General features: G+C 42.0%; 1 protein-coding gene across 1 annotated transcript in view; it reads left to right on the forward strand.

Moving 5' to 3' along the window:
• DPY19L1 (dpy-19 like C-mannosyltransferase 1) overlaps nt 1–14,937 on the forward strand; it is a 519,970-nt gene that overhangs the window by 301,040 nt on the left and 203,993 nt on the right. The window contains exons 12-14 of the mRNA XM_085607487.1: nt 2,879–2,938; nt 6,386–6,466; nt 7,292–7,393. Coding sequence (XP_085463613.1) covers nt 2,879–2,938; nt 6,386–6,466; nt 7,292–7,393 — 243 coding nt within the window. The remainder of the gene's footprint in view (nt 1–2,878; nt 2,939–6,385; nt 6,467–7,291; nt 7,394–14,937) is intronic.

Here is a 14,937-nt window from a genome sequence, read left to right on the forward strand (position 1 = left end):
GAACGACAAGGATCCACCTGCTGTTATGGGATATCTTGCTGCACTCTGCGAACCGAGAGAAGAGCAGTAATTTGTAGTTGACTTCATAATTACTTTGTGAGATGGTTTTGGAAGTGAGAAATGCTTTTTTGAAGATTAGTACCCTCTTGCCACACTGTATTGAACGAACGGACTGTTTTTCATTGTAATTGTCATCTAAATGACACTATTTCTCGGATGCTTGACAACCTGCTTCAATTTTTCATTTTATTTTTATGTTTTGTTTTATTTCCTCCTGCTAGAAAAAAATCAATGAAAAGATTATAAAACAAAAGTATGACTTCTGAGATGATTCAGCCGAAAATGTAGTGTTCAGGGCCAGCTTTACAGTATGCTTCGGGAACTGTGCAGTGGATCAGTCTTCTTAATGAGGTGGTCATGACGAAATGAGGTCATTGATTTAACACCTGTCTCTGCCAGGTGGCTTTAATCTAGGCACTGATGAGTCAAAAGGACCACAATGAGCTGCATTAAATAGGCAAGGGATATATTTCTCCCTTGCATGACTTCAGTGACCACAGTACATCATTATTCTAAGATAGGGATTGTAGTAGAAAGGTAGAGGGCCATCTCTGTCCTGGAGCCGCTGATCAGTTAGAGCCATAAACAGAGGGAAAAACCTGTTGACACTAACCGAGGGTCTTGCATTTTACAGTTCAGATTATACTACTTTTAATCATGTGATAGGGACTAATAAAAGTTGTTCAATCTCCCTACCATGCACATTTTGACTCCTTTTTCTAGATCCCCTGTGCATTAGGCCGTAATTAGGAAAACTTCTCTACTCCTTTCAAAGATCTCTGTAGGAGCCCACCGTGTGTAACCTGGGAGCCTGAGATTGTTGTACACATTTCCACATTACAACCTTTGTGACTGTTGGTGTTTGAGAAAATACAAAGGCCCCTCATGTCCTCTCACCAAATGACCGAGGCAGATTGCCAAATAGAGCAACTGTTGCAAGAATAGATGACACGGTGGAGTCTTGTGAACATCTTTCTTGCTTCACCAGCTTTTATTATTGTAGTTCTTCTTTCTGCTCCTTTCGGACCTGCATTCAGCAGTCCAGCATCTGTGTGGCTTACCTGCAGGCCTGACCCAGTGACCTTTGTGGTCCTTTGTAAACCTTGCTTGCGCCTTGACTGTTGTTCCAGGGGCATCTCACAACCCCTGTGTAGTCGGCTTACCTCCACTGTATTGTTAAGTATGATCATAATCTCTAAAATATTGTCCCTTGCCTTGCAGGCAGTCTTTCATCCGGTCTACAGTATTATGTTTGTTTTCTGCTGCATTTGTTAAAACTCTTAGCAAACATTTAGTTTTGCAAACTTCCTTTGAATATCCAAAGATGCCCAAAGTATTTTGTGTTTACTGAAATGGTATGATCCTCCATTTTATCCCACGGTGTTTGCAACAAGAACATTTGATCCGCACACACTATACACAAGAAGTCAATTCCAGCAGGTAAGTTGGTTTATACAATTCTTTATTCTTTGAGTCTTTATTTTCTTTTTTTCTTCACAGTAGCCAATGCGTTTCGTCTTATTAAAGGACCCATGCCTCTTACAAGTGTAGCACCAGCACGGCGTCCTTCACTATGTTTCACACCGCTACACTTTAAGAGGCATGGGTCAACATTGACTGTATACTGCTCAAGAAATTTCTACTACAATACCATCTTGTGTAAAGACTACAGACTGAAGAAGCAAAGAAGGAGTGTAAGGTGTGCTCGATTTGAGAAGAGGGGAGACATTTTGGAACAAGACTGATGCCTGATGAGCCCTGAAGAAGTCCTTTAATAGGATGAAACGCGTTGGCTACTGTGAAGAAAAAAGAAAATAAAGACTCAAAGAATAAAGAATTGTATGAACCAACTTACCTGGTGGAATTGACTTTGTGTGCGGATCAAGTTTTCTTGTTGCAATTGTTTTTTGTGAAAGTCTTCACGACATAGGAAACTAAAAGGGTCCTATTTCCTTGGTCAACGCACCACATTGTTACAAAATTTCCCATAATAGAAATAAGTGCGGTGGCATATCATAGACCCTTTTCTGTAAATCATTATCCCAGGGTGTTTGTATCTATAAACCTTATTAGTTTGTTTTCGAACTGGGAAATCCTGTATCCATACTCTTTTCATTGGATGTTTGTCCTGCCCATTTGTTGGTACTGTCCCATTGTTGCAAATCTTTGTGAAACTAACATTGAGTGCTGATATTGCATAGTGGTTAGCCGGGGCTCATGGCTTCAGTCCTGTATTATTTTTACTTCTGCTCTAAGCGCTGCATTCTAAACCCACACTAAATCCCTATTTTCAGTGTGAGATTATTGATTTATTGTGCCTTTACTGTATGATATTACATATGTATAATACATTTGAGTCTCGTTTTGTTTATAGAATTTCCCTGCAGGTTTATCTTGTAAATATATTTAAATTGTCTGAGATACTACTAAAGCTGTTGAGACCACACAGCTGTTGGCTGAACATCCATACTTGACTGTTAGAGTGACTACTGTGTTTCACTGTACCTTCACTCACCCCACTTCTTTATTTAAGGCTTTATCTGCTTGGCCATGTCTGCTCCGAGAAGTAAGGATTCTTAAATGAAAGCACTATTTTTAGTGAACTTGATTTCATCAGCGCTGGTGTCCAGGAGCCGTTTGCTTTTCCTGTTATGGTAACTTCACACTCAGCAGAACTCACCATGACAATTTACAGTACTATATTTCCTGGACAGAACCGAAATCGTGGTGGCGTTTTAAAAAAGTTGTGGAAAAAGTAAACCAAATCATATTTAGTAAGACTTTTTATTAATGTAAAATATTTTTGTTTATTTTGCAGGTGATAATTGAGGCAAGAAGTTGGTTTATTCAAATTCATAGACGTGAATTTATCATATGGGTAAGGAACTACCAACTTACTACCTGAATCACATTGTTTATGAAAATGATTAGAAAGAAAGGCTTTTGCTCTGTTCCATATAAAAAATGCAAATATTTATTTATGTAGTTCTATAAAGCATTGTGTGTACCGCTTCAATTACTTTTGGTGATTTTGGAATGCTGAAGCCTGCTTGAAGCAAGAATAAGACAAGTTACCATCTAATTTGTTGAGGTGGGAACCTTGTCTGATGATCATCAGTCACTGTTCCTATGACATAAAGTTAGTGTAAGCAAGTTTGAAAAGTTCTGGTTTTAGTTGCTTTTGATTGACAATTAGTTTCATTTGCCTCTCAGGTTTGTGCTCACAGAGCCCGTGTGTGTAAAGTGCCATGTTTAGGCTCCATGTTTAGGCTGTTTAAAGCTGTGTTGGTGGAATAAGCGTAAAGTTGTATAATTTTTGTGTCTTTAGTTTTATAACTTGTAAAAAAGATTTGCAGACAGTACCAACATTTTTTAAGCTTTTGATAAGGAAATTAATATCCCAATTCATTTTTTCAAATTTTACCTGTGCCTGCTAACTGGGATGTGTGCAATTTGGAGTGAAATGTCCCTGATGTCTTACAGTGTCATCGCTTTTGCCTTTATTTTATTTTGCACTTATTATTTTTCGATTCTGTCTGATGAATTCAAAATAAGCGATATTTAATTTTCTTCCCTTTTGAGCAAGCCTTCCTGAGATCCTTCCATTCCCTAGCTGTCATTGGCATAATCGTCTTTTCTTCCCTCTTCCTCTGCCCTTTACTCCATTGCCTCTGGCTCCTTTCCCCACTGCGTGTCTTCTTCAGAGATTTCTACTGGTTCTCATATGCCTGTTCCCAGGTGTTTTTATTAATATGTAGTAATCATTCAACTGGTGATGGAGCTGTGATCGAAATAGAAACATTATTTTTCAGTGGCCTCTTTATGTGTTTCCCTGGAGCTCTTTTTGGTTTTATTTTACAATAAAATTGTTTTTTATATTTTATCATTCAACGGTTGCTTTAGGTGTTACTTTTGGTACGTGAGAAAAATGATTAATGCTCAAATGAGCATGGTGACGTTCACACACCATGCCCATATAGAATGTGACGGTTTTCTCAAGACTGTTATTTTACTACATTGACTTTTAGGGACTGTGCTAGTCTGTTTTGGAACACTCTTTTTCTGTTCCTGTTGAATATTTCAAAACTATATGGAATTCTGCAGTTTTTCTTTAACTCCACTTTTATTTGCAGCAATGGCTAGAATTTATTATTTGCATTGTGCTGGAATAGTGTAATCATTGCACCCTCCTGGGAAGATAAGGTGTGGGATTATGGACACTTCAGTACATACATGGTATTTAAGATGGAACAACTCTATAAATGTTCAATGTAAGCAAAGTGCTTGTTTTCCCGTCTATTGATGTTTAATTAAAAGTACAAAAAGATCCAATTGAAAACAAAAACAATCGGTGCACCTGCTTGACTTCTGTAATGCAGATCCCAAATTCTCAAATGTCCTCTTTTTTTGTTCCTATTTCTCCCAAGATAGGTGCTGAAGTCTAAGGATAAATATAAAAAGACCCAGACAATTTACAATTCACTCGGGAAGGTTTTACAATCTTGATGTTATGCTTCCTTTTCTTTTTGGCGACGATTGTATCTCCTTTCTGTTTTCTATCCATCCTAAGGATGTAGCTGAAATTCTTGCCTGAGAGTTGGCCCTGCCCTCTCTTCTTTCTCCAACACATGGTAATGACACCCCCATTCTGGCATCCTGTTGATCTAGCTCCATGCCCTAGCTTCCCCATTGGTGGCCATCCTTCCATCACCCTACTCCAACAGCTGTCAATACAAAAAGGGCCCTAGCTCCCAGAAAGTGGGCCAACGCATGTTCCTGGCTCGTGGCAACAACAGTCCGCCGCCACAGGTCTCCATCCAACTTCCAGGCAATGTGGCGGCAAATACTCACACCCTGTCCTGATTGCTTCAATGTTGGAACATTTAAGGAGTAGCTACTGAGGGACACAAGGGTGGCCATCATAGTAGGATGTGATTTGTTTGGGGGTACACATTAGGTACATCTCTTGTGGACTTTTGCTTCTACGCCCAACACTGTGGAGGTCTAATGGGACCCTTGTGCCTCCCAGTAGCTACTCCTGAACTGGTACAAAGTGGAAGCAATCGGGAACCAGTCGCTGTAGGTGTGACATGGCATGAGGATTTGCCAACAGATTACCTGGGAGTTGGATTGAGACGTGTGGCTACGGACTGTTGTCATGAGCCAGATCAATAGCTGATAGAGTACTGTGATCGTAGGGCACGCCACCTCCCCCAGAGGACCGTTGGAGGCCAAGGACTTAAACTGGGATGGTATAAAGTAGTTTATAATTTTCCTAATTAGCAACCTATGTAAAGATTCTGCTTGTTGGATTGAAGTGAAACTAAGGGCTTTTTAGGGACTTGGACCACACTTGATTGTGAATTCCACTTTTTGTTTTTTGGTGCGTAAGCTAAGGACGTCTTGACTTGTTATTGCGGTATGTGAGCATGGCAGCTGCAAGGATCACTGCTTGAAAAACGTACTTTCCTTTTTGTATTTCCCTTTTTGGTTACTTTCGATTGGTTCATGCCCAGGTTATTCAGCCTGCTTGCAAAACCCAATTCTGGTGATAGAGAATTGCTAGGTACACACCTCAAATTGTTTTCCCCTTATTGGAAGTATGAGGCTCCAGAGAACATCTCATACCGGGGAAGAAAATTTTATTTTCCAAAACATTGCTTCATCGACTGTGGAGCTTCCCTAGTCGCAAAATGTACTCCAGTCTTCCACGTACCATAACAAGATGTTAGGTATTCTGTATGGCGTTCAAACAGGAATCACCTGGCTGGTGAATGTTTTTCAATGTTTATGCTCTAGTTTCCTTATGCGGGGGATATTGTCTTTATATACGGCCATTTGCATAAATTAGTGATAACAATAGAGTACATAGCCTCTCCGCTTCGTATTTTGTTTCCAAACAATGTTTCCTTAGAATATTGTCTGCTGTCTGCCAAATTTCTAGGAGACATGTTAATAACGTGTTATTGATGGGTTACTCTTGAAATTGCACAGCCTTAACCGTTGCTAGATGTTGGACTTTTCTTTAAAGCTGTTGAAATTCGTAGAATTCATTCTCATAATGTCCATAATGCTGAAGATCCAATATTCATCATGAGTATTCCTTTTAGTATGTCACACGCTTGTTGGCAAATCCATTAAGTAGTCTGTTCTTCTAGTCTTTAGTATTAGTTTATGTGGGATAGGATGCACTACAAAATATGAACCCGTTTCTTTGAACTAAGATGAGGCCTTTGCCATTGGGTTACATTTGCTTTGGATACTGGATGCAATTATGTTATTAGAGTTGTCGGTGAAAGAATCACAAGTCCTTTTACTTTTGCAGATATCACAAGTGCTTGCTTTGGCCATTGGAACATCCTTCCTTAAGCTTGTCACACCCAAACTGTCCAGAGGAACAGATGACGTAAGTGCATCTCAGTAAAACCCGCAGCAGTGTCTTGTTTTACTAAATTGTTATTTGAAGATCATGAATAAGCGTGCAATAATCTGTGGGTTATTGAATTGTTGTCATTCTAGGCAAGTACAATATTGAAGTGTATTTCTAGACAAACTCTGTGCCTCTACCTCGTCACTTGATTTCCATTATTGTAGGTCAATATATGTGTATTACTGAGTGATTCCCTAAAGCACTTCCTAAGGAGGCAGTTGTGTTTTTTTTCTCGCAAAAGTATTCTCTTTAGTAGGACACTTCTCACCTGGAATTCTTTGTGAAATTATTGGGCGATGGAGATGTCTAAACAGTGTTTTTTGTGCAGAAATATATTTTCGCCATCGTTGAGCCCCATACATATTGTGAGAAAATTGGTCTGATTGCTGGCACTGGGGCACAAACAGGAGCCCTAAAAATAATAATCAGCACTATCTTCTGAAAATTGAATAGTAACGTGATGTGTCATCATCTTGCAATCTGCTGTTTGAGTGAGAGAGAGCTTGTGTGTTCGTGCAGTTGGTTTTTCTTGGAGATTAATTCGTGCCGAAATGTCAACCCTCTGGCTCCAGGATGTTTGTAAAGTTGGGCGTGCGGGGGGGGGGTTGGGGGGGGGGGGGAGGTTGGGGGGTGGAGTCGTCTCTGCAAACAATAACAAACTGAGACTTGAATTCACCAAAAAACACGCATGTCGACATTGTAATGGTATTTCATTATTTTTAGATGAGTTTATGCCTTTCTCTGGTATTCAGTGTGAGCCTGCGATTGACTGTCCTTGCTATATGTTCTGTCTTCCCGTAGGCTCATATTACCAATCTCGTATGGTCGAAAATCGCAGGGTACAAGGATTTTCATACGTTAATGTATACTTGTGCTGCTGAGTTTGACTTCATGGAAACCGAGGTAAGTTTGCCCGACAGACACGTCAAGCAAAGTTATATCCTGTTTTTTTTAATTTATTTGTTTTCATGTTGGAGTTCTGATCTTGAAGAAACAGCATTCATTTAAACAATAGCAACGTTATGAAAAAATATTTTCACTGGTTTGCCAGCGCTGCCAGAGGATTTCTGTTTTATTTGCAGGGGAGGATCGCTAATAGATATCTTTTTATTCCAACATAACTTCTCAGCACATGAAAAAGTGGAAATGCATACCCCAAACAGATTTTCCTTTAAGATGCTTGTGTTTGGATATGGGAAACTGCTTCACTTTCCTTTTAATGTGCAATGAATTTTTCAAAATTATTTACCCATCTTGAAAAAAGAGCCCTAATTTCATTCACTGTTTCAATTTACCATTAGCACTGATGATAGAGTTCATGATGATGCATAAGGCTTTTAATTACTAGTAACCAGGGTATAATTCCTAAAAAACAGAAGTGGGGGAACTAACCTAGTTAGGCAGTATGCAAATTGCATCACGGCGCACGACATCACAGCGCATGACATCACATGGCATCACAGGAATTGACATCATGGAAAGTGGCATCACAAACCACGACTTTACAGGAAGTGGCATCGCAAGAAGTGAGATCAGATCTAAAGCCCTCACAAATACGTTTAGCAGGTCTATCGTGTACTTTTGAGCGCATTGCGAGGATAATAGCAGTGAGCTATGGAAGATGATATGTGACTTCTGCTCCTTGCAATCCCCCAGTTTTATACTTATACTTATATACAGTTTTATAACTTATATTATTTATTGTACATGTAATATGCACGTGTTGATGTAAAGCGCATTGACACCCTGCATTGGAATGAGTAGTGCTATAGAAGAAAAAATAGTGGTACTTAAATTATTTCAACGTGTCCTTAGGGGAAGTAAGCTACAATGCAATTTGCTTTGTGTAAATAATGGGAAAGACCAACACATCTGATATTCTTACAGTGCATGCATATCTCCTAAACAGGGACTGAAAAAGTGAAAAGCTGCTTCTCTTAAGTATGTGTGAAGTGCTAACAAGGTGTGAGCCTTTGTTTCCCCATCGCTTCATTTGCATCAGTTGTGAGGCTTCTGACTGCTCCCAGCCAAAAGACTCGAACAAAAGGATACCTGATGAACCTTCAAATTCGTCCTTCGTTATGGTCCCAGCAGGAGTCTTAAGAAAGCCCGTCCCATCCTGCACGTTGTTGCTTGTTGCAGATGGAAAGCAGACAACGTGTAGGCGCTGCTGACAGTGTCCCAGTGTTTGGAAATTACACTGGGATGAGTACAGTACATTATTCAGTGGCAGGGTGGACGGCGTTCACCCTGTGAAAAAGTGGGTGGACTCCGTCCACCCGTGTGTACCCCCGACCTGTGCTCTGCTAGTAACCCCATTTCCCTTCGTAGGTTTGTCTATCATTTGGTCTTCATGACAACTGTGATGCTGGTACAGTGCTAAAGAAAAGTTTTTCCTCTCAGCACAGCCCAACCTTAGTTTTGGACGTTCCCATGAAATATTAGCAGACTCCCTCTCTAGCCTTACTTTGTTCCCGCTAGCACTTTGCTCAGGTGCTATGTTCAGTCTATATATGCAACTACTTGGCTCCAGTATTATCAAATGTCCCTTCTACACGGATTAACAGATTAACACACAGCTTTTCATGCAAGTCTTCTTACCCACAGACGCAAAATTCTTGGGCAAAGACCTTGATGACATACAATTGTGGATGTCACATCACTCAGTCCGCTCAAAACAGAAAGTATATGAGGGAGCTGATAATTACTTTTCCATCAATTTTGCTTAGGCACCTGTAGTCCTATTTGCCTCTCCAAAACTGCTGTAAGGTTATGCCGTAAGTTTATGCTATCAGCATTCAATTTCTCAGAAAAACCCTTAATAAATCTCATTGCTGAATGTATGATGGGAGACTTCTGATTGTGCCTTTAAAGATGTCCTATTCATGTTATTAAAAGAGAAAAGTTCCAGCTGACTGGTTTTATAATAGCTACTTTTAAAGGTAACACCAAGTTTCTCTGAAATTTCACGAAAGGGATAAACCTGGATTGACTAATCAGTAGTAGTGAGCAACGCAGCGGCAGCCTAGATTCTGCACTCAACAATCTCCTACTTTCCTGTGAAGGAATAGGACTGTGCCAGCTAGTGAACAAACCCACACACGTAGCAGGGCACCAGCTCGACTTCATCTTCTCCTCCCCCCAGTTAGCACATCTGAGTGATATTCTGCCGATGTGCTGGACCGACCACGCACTCATTAAATTTTATATAGCAGGCAGCAGGTCTTGTAGACCGGCACTCCACGGCCCTGTACCCCCGTACAGAGATTGGAAGGCTCTGGACAAACTCAGACTGAATGGCCCAGTATTTGAAGTGGCAGACAGCTTTTCCATTACTCGTCCAGTGGAGGCTAACTATCTATCCCTTTGCACCAGGATTTCCAACACTTCGGACCGCCTCGTCCCTCAAAAAAAGGGTAAACCCCAGAGACGGGCACCGGCCCCATGGTTTGATGACTCTTTAAGAGCTCTCAAACTAGCATGCAGACAAGCTGAGAGAAAATGGAGGCAGGGTTACTCTGACACCTACAAAATTCTTTGGAAAGAAAACCTCCGGGAGTACAAAACGGCTATCGCCCAAAATAAGGCTAAACATTACTGCTCCATCATTTCCAATGCCACTAACAGCTCAAAAAGTATCTTTCAGATACTTAAAAATCTAACTAATCCGGACTGTGTCACTTCTACACAGCCTCCCACCCAAGCCCTCTGTGACAATCTTGCAGTGTTTTTTATCAACAAAATCAACACTATTATTCACAACCTGAAAACACCTCCAGCCTCAGGCATTTCCAATATGCAGGGACCAGACACCAGTTCTCGAAACTCGTCGCCTCCTGGCCCTGTCCTTTTGGCTAGACTTCAGGAATTCCCCCCGATTCCGGTCTCCGAGTTTGAAAGACTGGCGCTTGGTATCACCTCGGGCTCTCCACTCGACCCCCTACCACCAAAAGTCTGGAAAAATTTTGGAAACGAGCTCTTTGACACCATGCGCCTTATATGTAATCAGTCTCTCCACAGTGGCTTTGTTCCAACTCCCTGGAAACAGGCACTGATTACCCCTCTCTTGAAGAAACCTTCCCTGAGCTCGGACTGTCTGTCAAATTACCGACCCATCTCCCTGCTGCCTTTCCCAGCGAAGATCGCCGAACGATGGGTCAGCTCGGGCCTGTCCGCCCATTTAGAACAAAACAATCTCCTTGATGATCACCAGTTCGGGTTCCGTCCTGCCCACGGCACCGAAACAGCAGTCCTGACAGCCTTGGAGGATCTTCGCATGCGTGCAGACAGGGGTCAGCCAGTGGCGCTGATACTGCTGGACCTGTCTGCCGCATTCGATACGGTCAATCATGGTATGCTGCTGCAGAGACTTGGTGAGGTGGGAGTGGAGGGCACTGCATTGCTCTGGTTTCACTCCTACCTTCGGGACAGAAGACAGGCTGTCTCTCTCCCCCCATTCCAATCCACCTTCGCATCAGTACCCGAGGGAGTCCCTCAGGGCTCCTCCATCAGCCCCATCCTTTTTAATGTGTATCTCATCCCGCTAATCCAACTAATCCAATCCTTTGGGATCAAAACAATAAACTACGCGGATGATACACAGCTCATCCTCTCTTGGGAGGGTGAAGATGCCACTCCTTTCTCGACCTTCCACGACTGCTTAAGAGCGACGGCTGGATGGCTTCACATAAATTCCCTCCAGTTTAACTCCGCAAAAACGGAGGTCCTGTTCTGTTCAGGCACCAAGATACCCCGTCAGTTTCCGATTGATTTCTGGCCCCTAGAGTTTAGTGACAAACCTCTGCCAGTTCCCTCGGTTCGCAACCTGGGAGCCATGCTTGACAACAAATTAAGTATGGAAACCCAGGTGACGAAAACTGTGGGGATCTGCACAGCCCTGCTTCGCTCACTGCGGAAAATCATGCCTCTCCTCCCGGCACAAGCCAGGGCGTCGATAGTCAGGTGTACGATACTCAGTCGCCTTGACTATTGTAACGCCCTGCTCCTGGAGTCTCCAGTCACGCTGATGGATCGTCTACAGCGAATTCAATCTGCCGCCGCCAAGCTGGCTCTTGGCTGGACGAGGAGGGCTTCGGCCACAGCAGCTCTGTCTGAGCTACACTGGTTACCTCTAAAACAACGAGTGGCTTTCAAGTCCCTCTGCATTGTCTTTAAGGCTCTGCATGGACTTGGACCTAAACCTCTGCAAGCCCTGTTTAGGTGGTACACTCCTGCCAGAGATCTACGCTCGTCCTCGGCTTGTCTGGTAAAGGTACCCAGATTTAATAAAGCCAGAACAGGGGGAAGATCCTTCAGGGTTGCAGCGGCCAAGCTGTGGAACAGCTTACCCACTGACATACGTCAGATGTCCCAGCTTCTTCCGTTTAGGAGACGTATCAAGACCTGGCTTTTCCCTCAATAAACTGTCCGTTGACTGTTCCCCCGGTTATTCGCTAACTGAGTATTCTACAGCGCCAGGAAGCCTGCAAGGTATCAGTCGCGCTCTACAAATTCCCAAAATAAATAATAAATAATAGTAAACTCTTCTTCCCCAGCAGAGCTCGCTAAGTTTTGCCCGCTCTGCTTGGATGCGGAGTTTCGGAAAAACTTAGCCAACCGCCGCGTTGTTAAGTTAACTCCTGGCAAGAGTTCTCAACGCGGGTTGTCGCAACATGTCGCTACCGCTCGCATTGAGAAAGCTGGCATGTACGTTGAGAAAGCTGCCCCTCTAGTAGAAAATCTACCTTGAGCGGCAGAAAGAAGCAGAGCCCTCTGGCACGTGGCGTGGTGCCGTTCACGCTGATTTTAGAGCGTGGGACAAGCACCCTGTGCTAAAAACCAGTGCGAGCAGCGCAACAAACTGAACTCCTCCGCTCACGGAATCTCGCTGAGTTTTTAGGTAACTCTGCCTAATTCTGCAGAGTGAAACACCGCGAGTTCCGACCACAACTACCAATCAGCCAACCCAGCTCCCATTTGAATTTTTTCTTCTTCTTCCAGCACCTCTTGGATCATTTCAGGAGGGAGTGGTGTTTTACTGTAAGTGGAAGAAACTCATAGCTTCCAGATATCTCACATGTCTCATCGGTTAAACATGTTTTAATGATGCCAAGAGCATTTGGAACGTATCCTTTTAAGAAATATTTGGCTTTGCAAACTCAATTATCCCTCCACAATGAAGGAGGTGCATCAGACTTCAGTATAGCATTAAGCAGTGCAGTGTCAGTACTTCTATAAATAATGTTTTGATTTCACTAGTTAATCTATCCTGCCTAGGTGTTTTTGTGATTGGAAAAGACATGGTTATAGCATGAACTTTTTCTTTTTAGGTTTCGCCTGCACATCGCTTGTGCAGTGCTTGAGAAATCTTTTGTTTTTAATCTAAACTTAAAAGGGACTTAACATCCCTCCTCCTCCATTTCCTGGCTTCTCATTGGTTCCTGTGTGTGCCATTTACCTTTTCTCCATTTCTATTGGCGGTAGCATATTTTCCTGCACTTACCAATGCTTGTTCCTCTTCTGCTTCTCTTATCAGATTTCCGCCCCAGAAATACTGTTAACATCCACTTTGGTGGAACTATATTTTCATAAAGTTTGCCTTTTACGCTTGCAACATATTTATATAACAGTTTATGACTCGTAGAGATTAAGTGATTTGCATTGAATCACAGGATGTTGTGCTGTGCCGCCGAGACTCGAACTGGGATCCCCAGCTCTCGAGTCAGCAGCTCTGGCTGCTGCGCCATTTCCTGTCCACTCCTGTGTTATCTGCCAGGGAGCTGATGAAAACAGCTCTTTATTCTCTACATAGGTGAAACAGATGCATTACCAATGATTGTTTAATTCAGTCAAATAGCACCAGTTGTTATTCTGTCACTTCTTTAAATAGAGTTCTGTCTGGTATATAGAAACGACTAGCACTTTATGATAACGATTTAAAACATACTTGAATTCTGACATTCAAGACTTAGCCAGGAATGTTTTACTTCTGTGCTGTAGTTAAGCGTTAAGCCATGTCAAGCGAAAGACATGAGGTAATGAACACACAAAACAAAGCAGATCATTTTCCTTTATACTGCACAAGCAGAGTACATTCTTGTTAAATTAACACACTTGTATTAAGTGAACACACAGTGAATAGAAGTAGAAGGTGTGCTAAATGTGTTATGGCTTAATGCTTATGTGTGTGTGCATAATTAACATATACATATAACTATATATATATTCACACACGTTATAGTTAGGAATTAGCATTTAAAAAAACCTTGCAAATTCACTTAAAAAACCATAGGTTTCACACATGTTATAGTTAGCTGGACATTTCACTCGTAAAAAAACATTGAAATTCCCCCGTTATAGTTAGTTCAGATAACTACAACTCGCGCGCCCGCAATCCACTGCTGATGACGTCACATATTACATCACTCATGACATGGTCAGTGGCATCACTCATGACATCACTGATGACATCATCCTTGTGATAGAGTGGCGGTCACGCGAGTTATAGTTATCTGAACTAACTATAACGGGGGAATTTCAATGGTTTTTTACGAGTGAAATGTCCAGCGAACTATAACAGGTGTGAAACCTATGGTTTTTTAAGTGAATTTGCAAGGTTTTTTAAATGCTAATTCCTAACTATAACGTGTGTGAAACCTATGGTTTTTTAAGTGAATTTGTAAGGTTTTTTAAATGCTAAGTTATGTATGTTTTATTATATTTTTTATATATTTATTTTACAATAAGCTACCTATGTAGATAGTTATAGATTGACTGTATCCTGTAATATGGAATGGCTCGTTTAAAATGTTTTTTTTTTTTTAAGGTTTTTCAGCGTGCGCACACGGTGTGCGCACGCGTTTTTTTGAAAAAAATAAAATTGTTTTTTTCACCCTTCGGGGTCCTTCAGGGACCCCCTGACAAAGGCTAGGGGGTCAGGAACTCTCTACCCTGCCCCCTTTTCACGTTCTCCACCTTTCTTTTTCACCGTCACACACAAAACACACAAAATGGCGGCCAACACTTCCTGATTTCGACCGATTCGAATGTTGACTGACATGTAACCACCAATCAGAATTACGCTCGCGCGCGTTATGGTGCGCGCACGGTGCGCGCACGGTGCGCGCCTATAGATATTTATATACTTTTAACTGCAATTTTCTCAGGAACTACTGAACAGATTGACACCATATATGCAAAAGGCACATGCCTGACCTGAGGACTACCGCTTTGCCAAATTTCAAGTAATTCTGTTCAGCCGTTCGGGCTGTACCTTCGACTAAAGGTCCTATGGGAAAATGCATGGGGAAAACGTGTTTTGGGACCCCCCTTTTTTCTCAGCCCCCGCTTGACGAATCACCCCGAGACTTTCAGGGTAGGAGCTGAGCGGAGCGCCCCATTAGTTTTGAAAATTGCGCGAGGATTCGTCAACCGGCGCCAAAGTTATT

The sequence above is a fragment of the Triturus cristatus genome, chromosome 5_2 (genome assembly GCF_964204655.1).
Source record: "Triturus cristatus chromosome 5_2, aTriCri1.1, whole genome shotgun sequence".
Taxonomy (NCBI): Eukaryota; Metazoa; Chordata; class Amphibia; order Caudata; family Salamandridae; genus Triturus; species Triturus cristatus.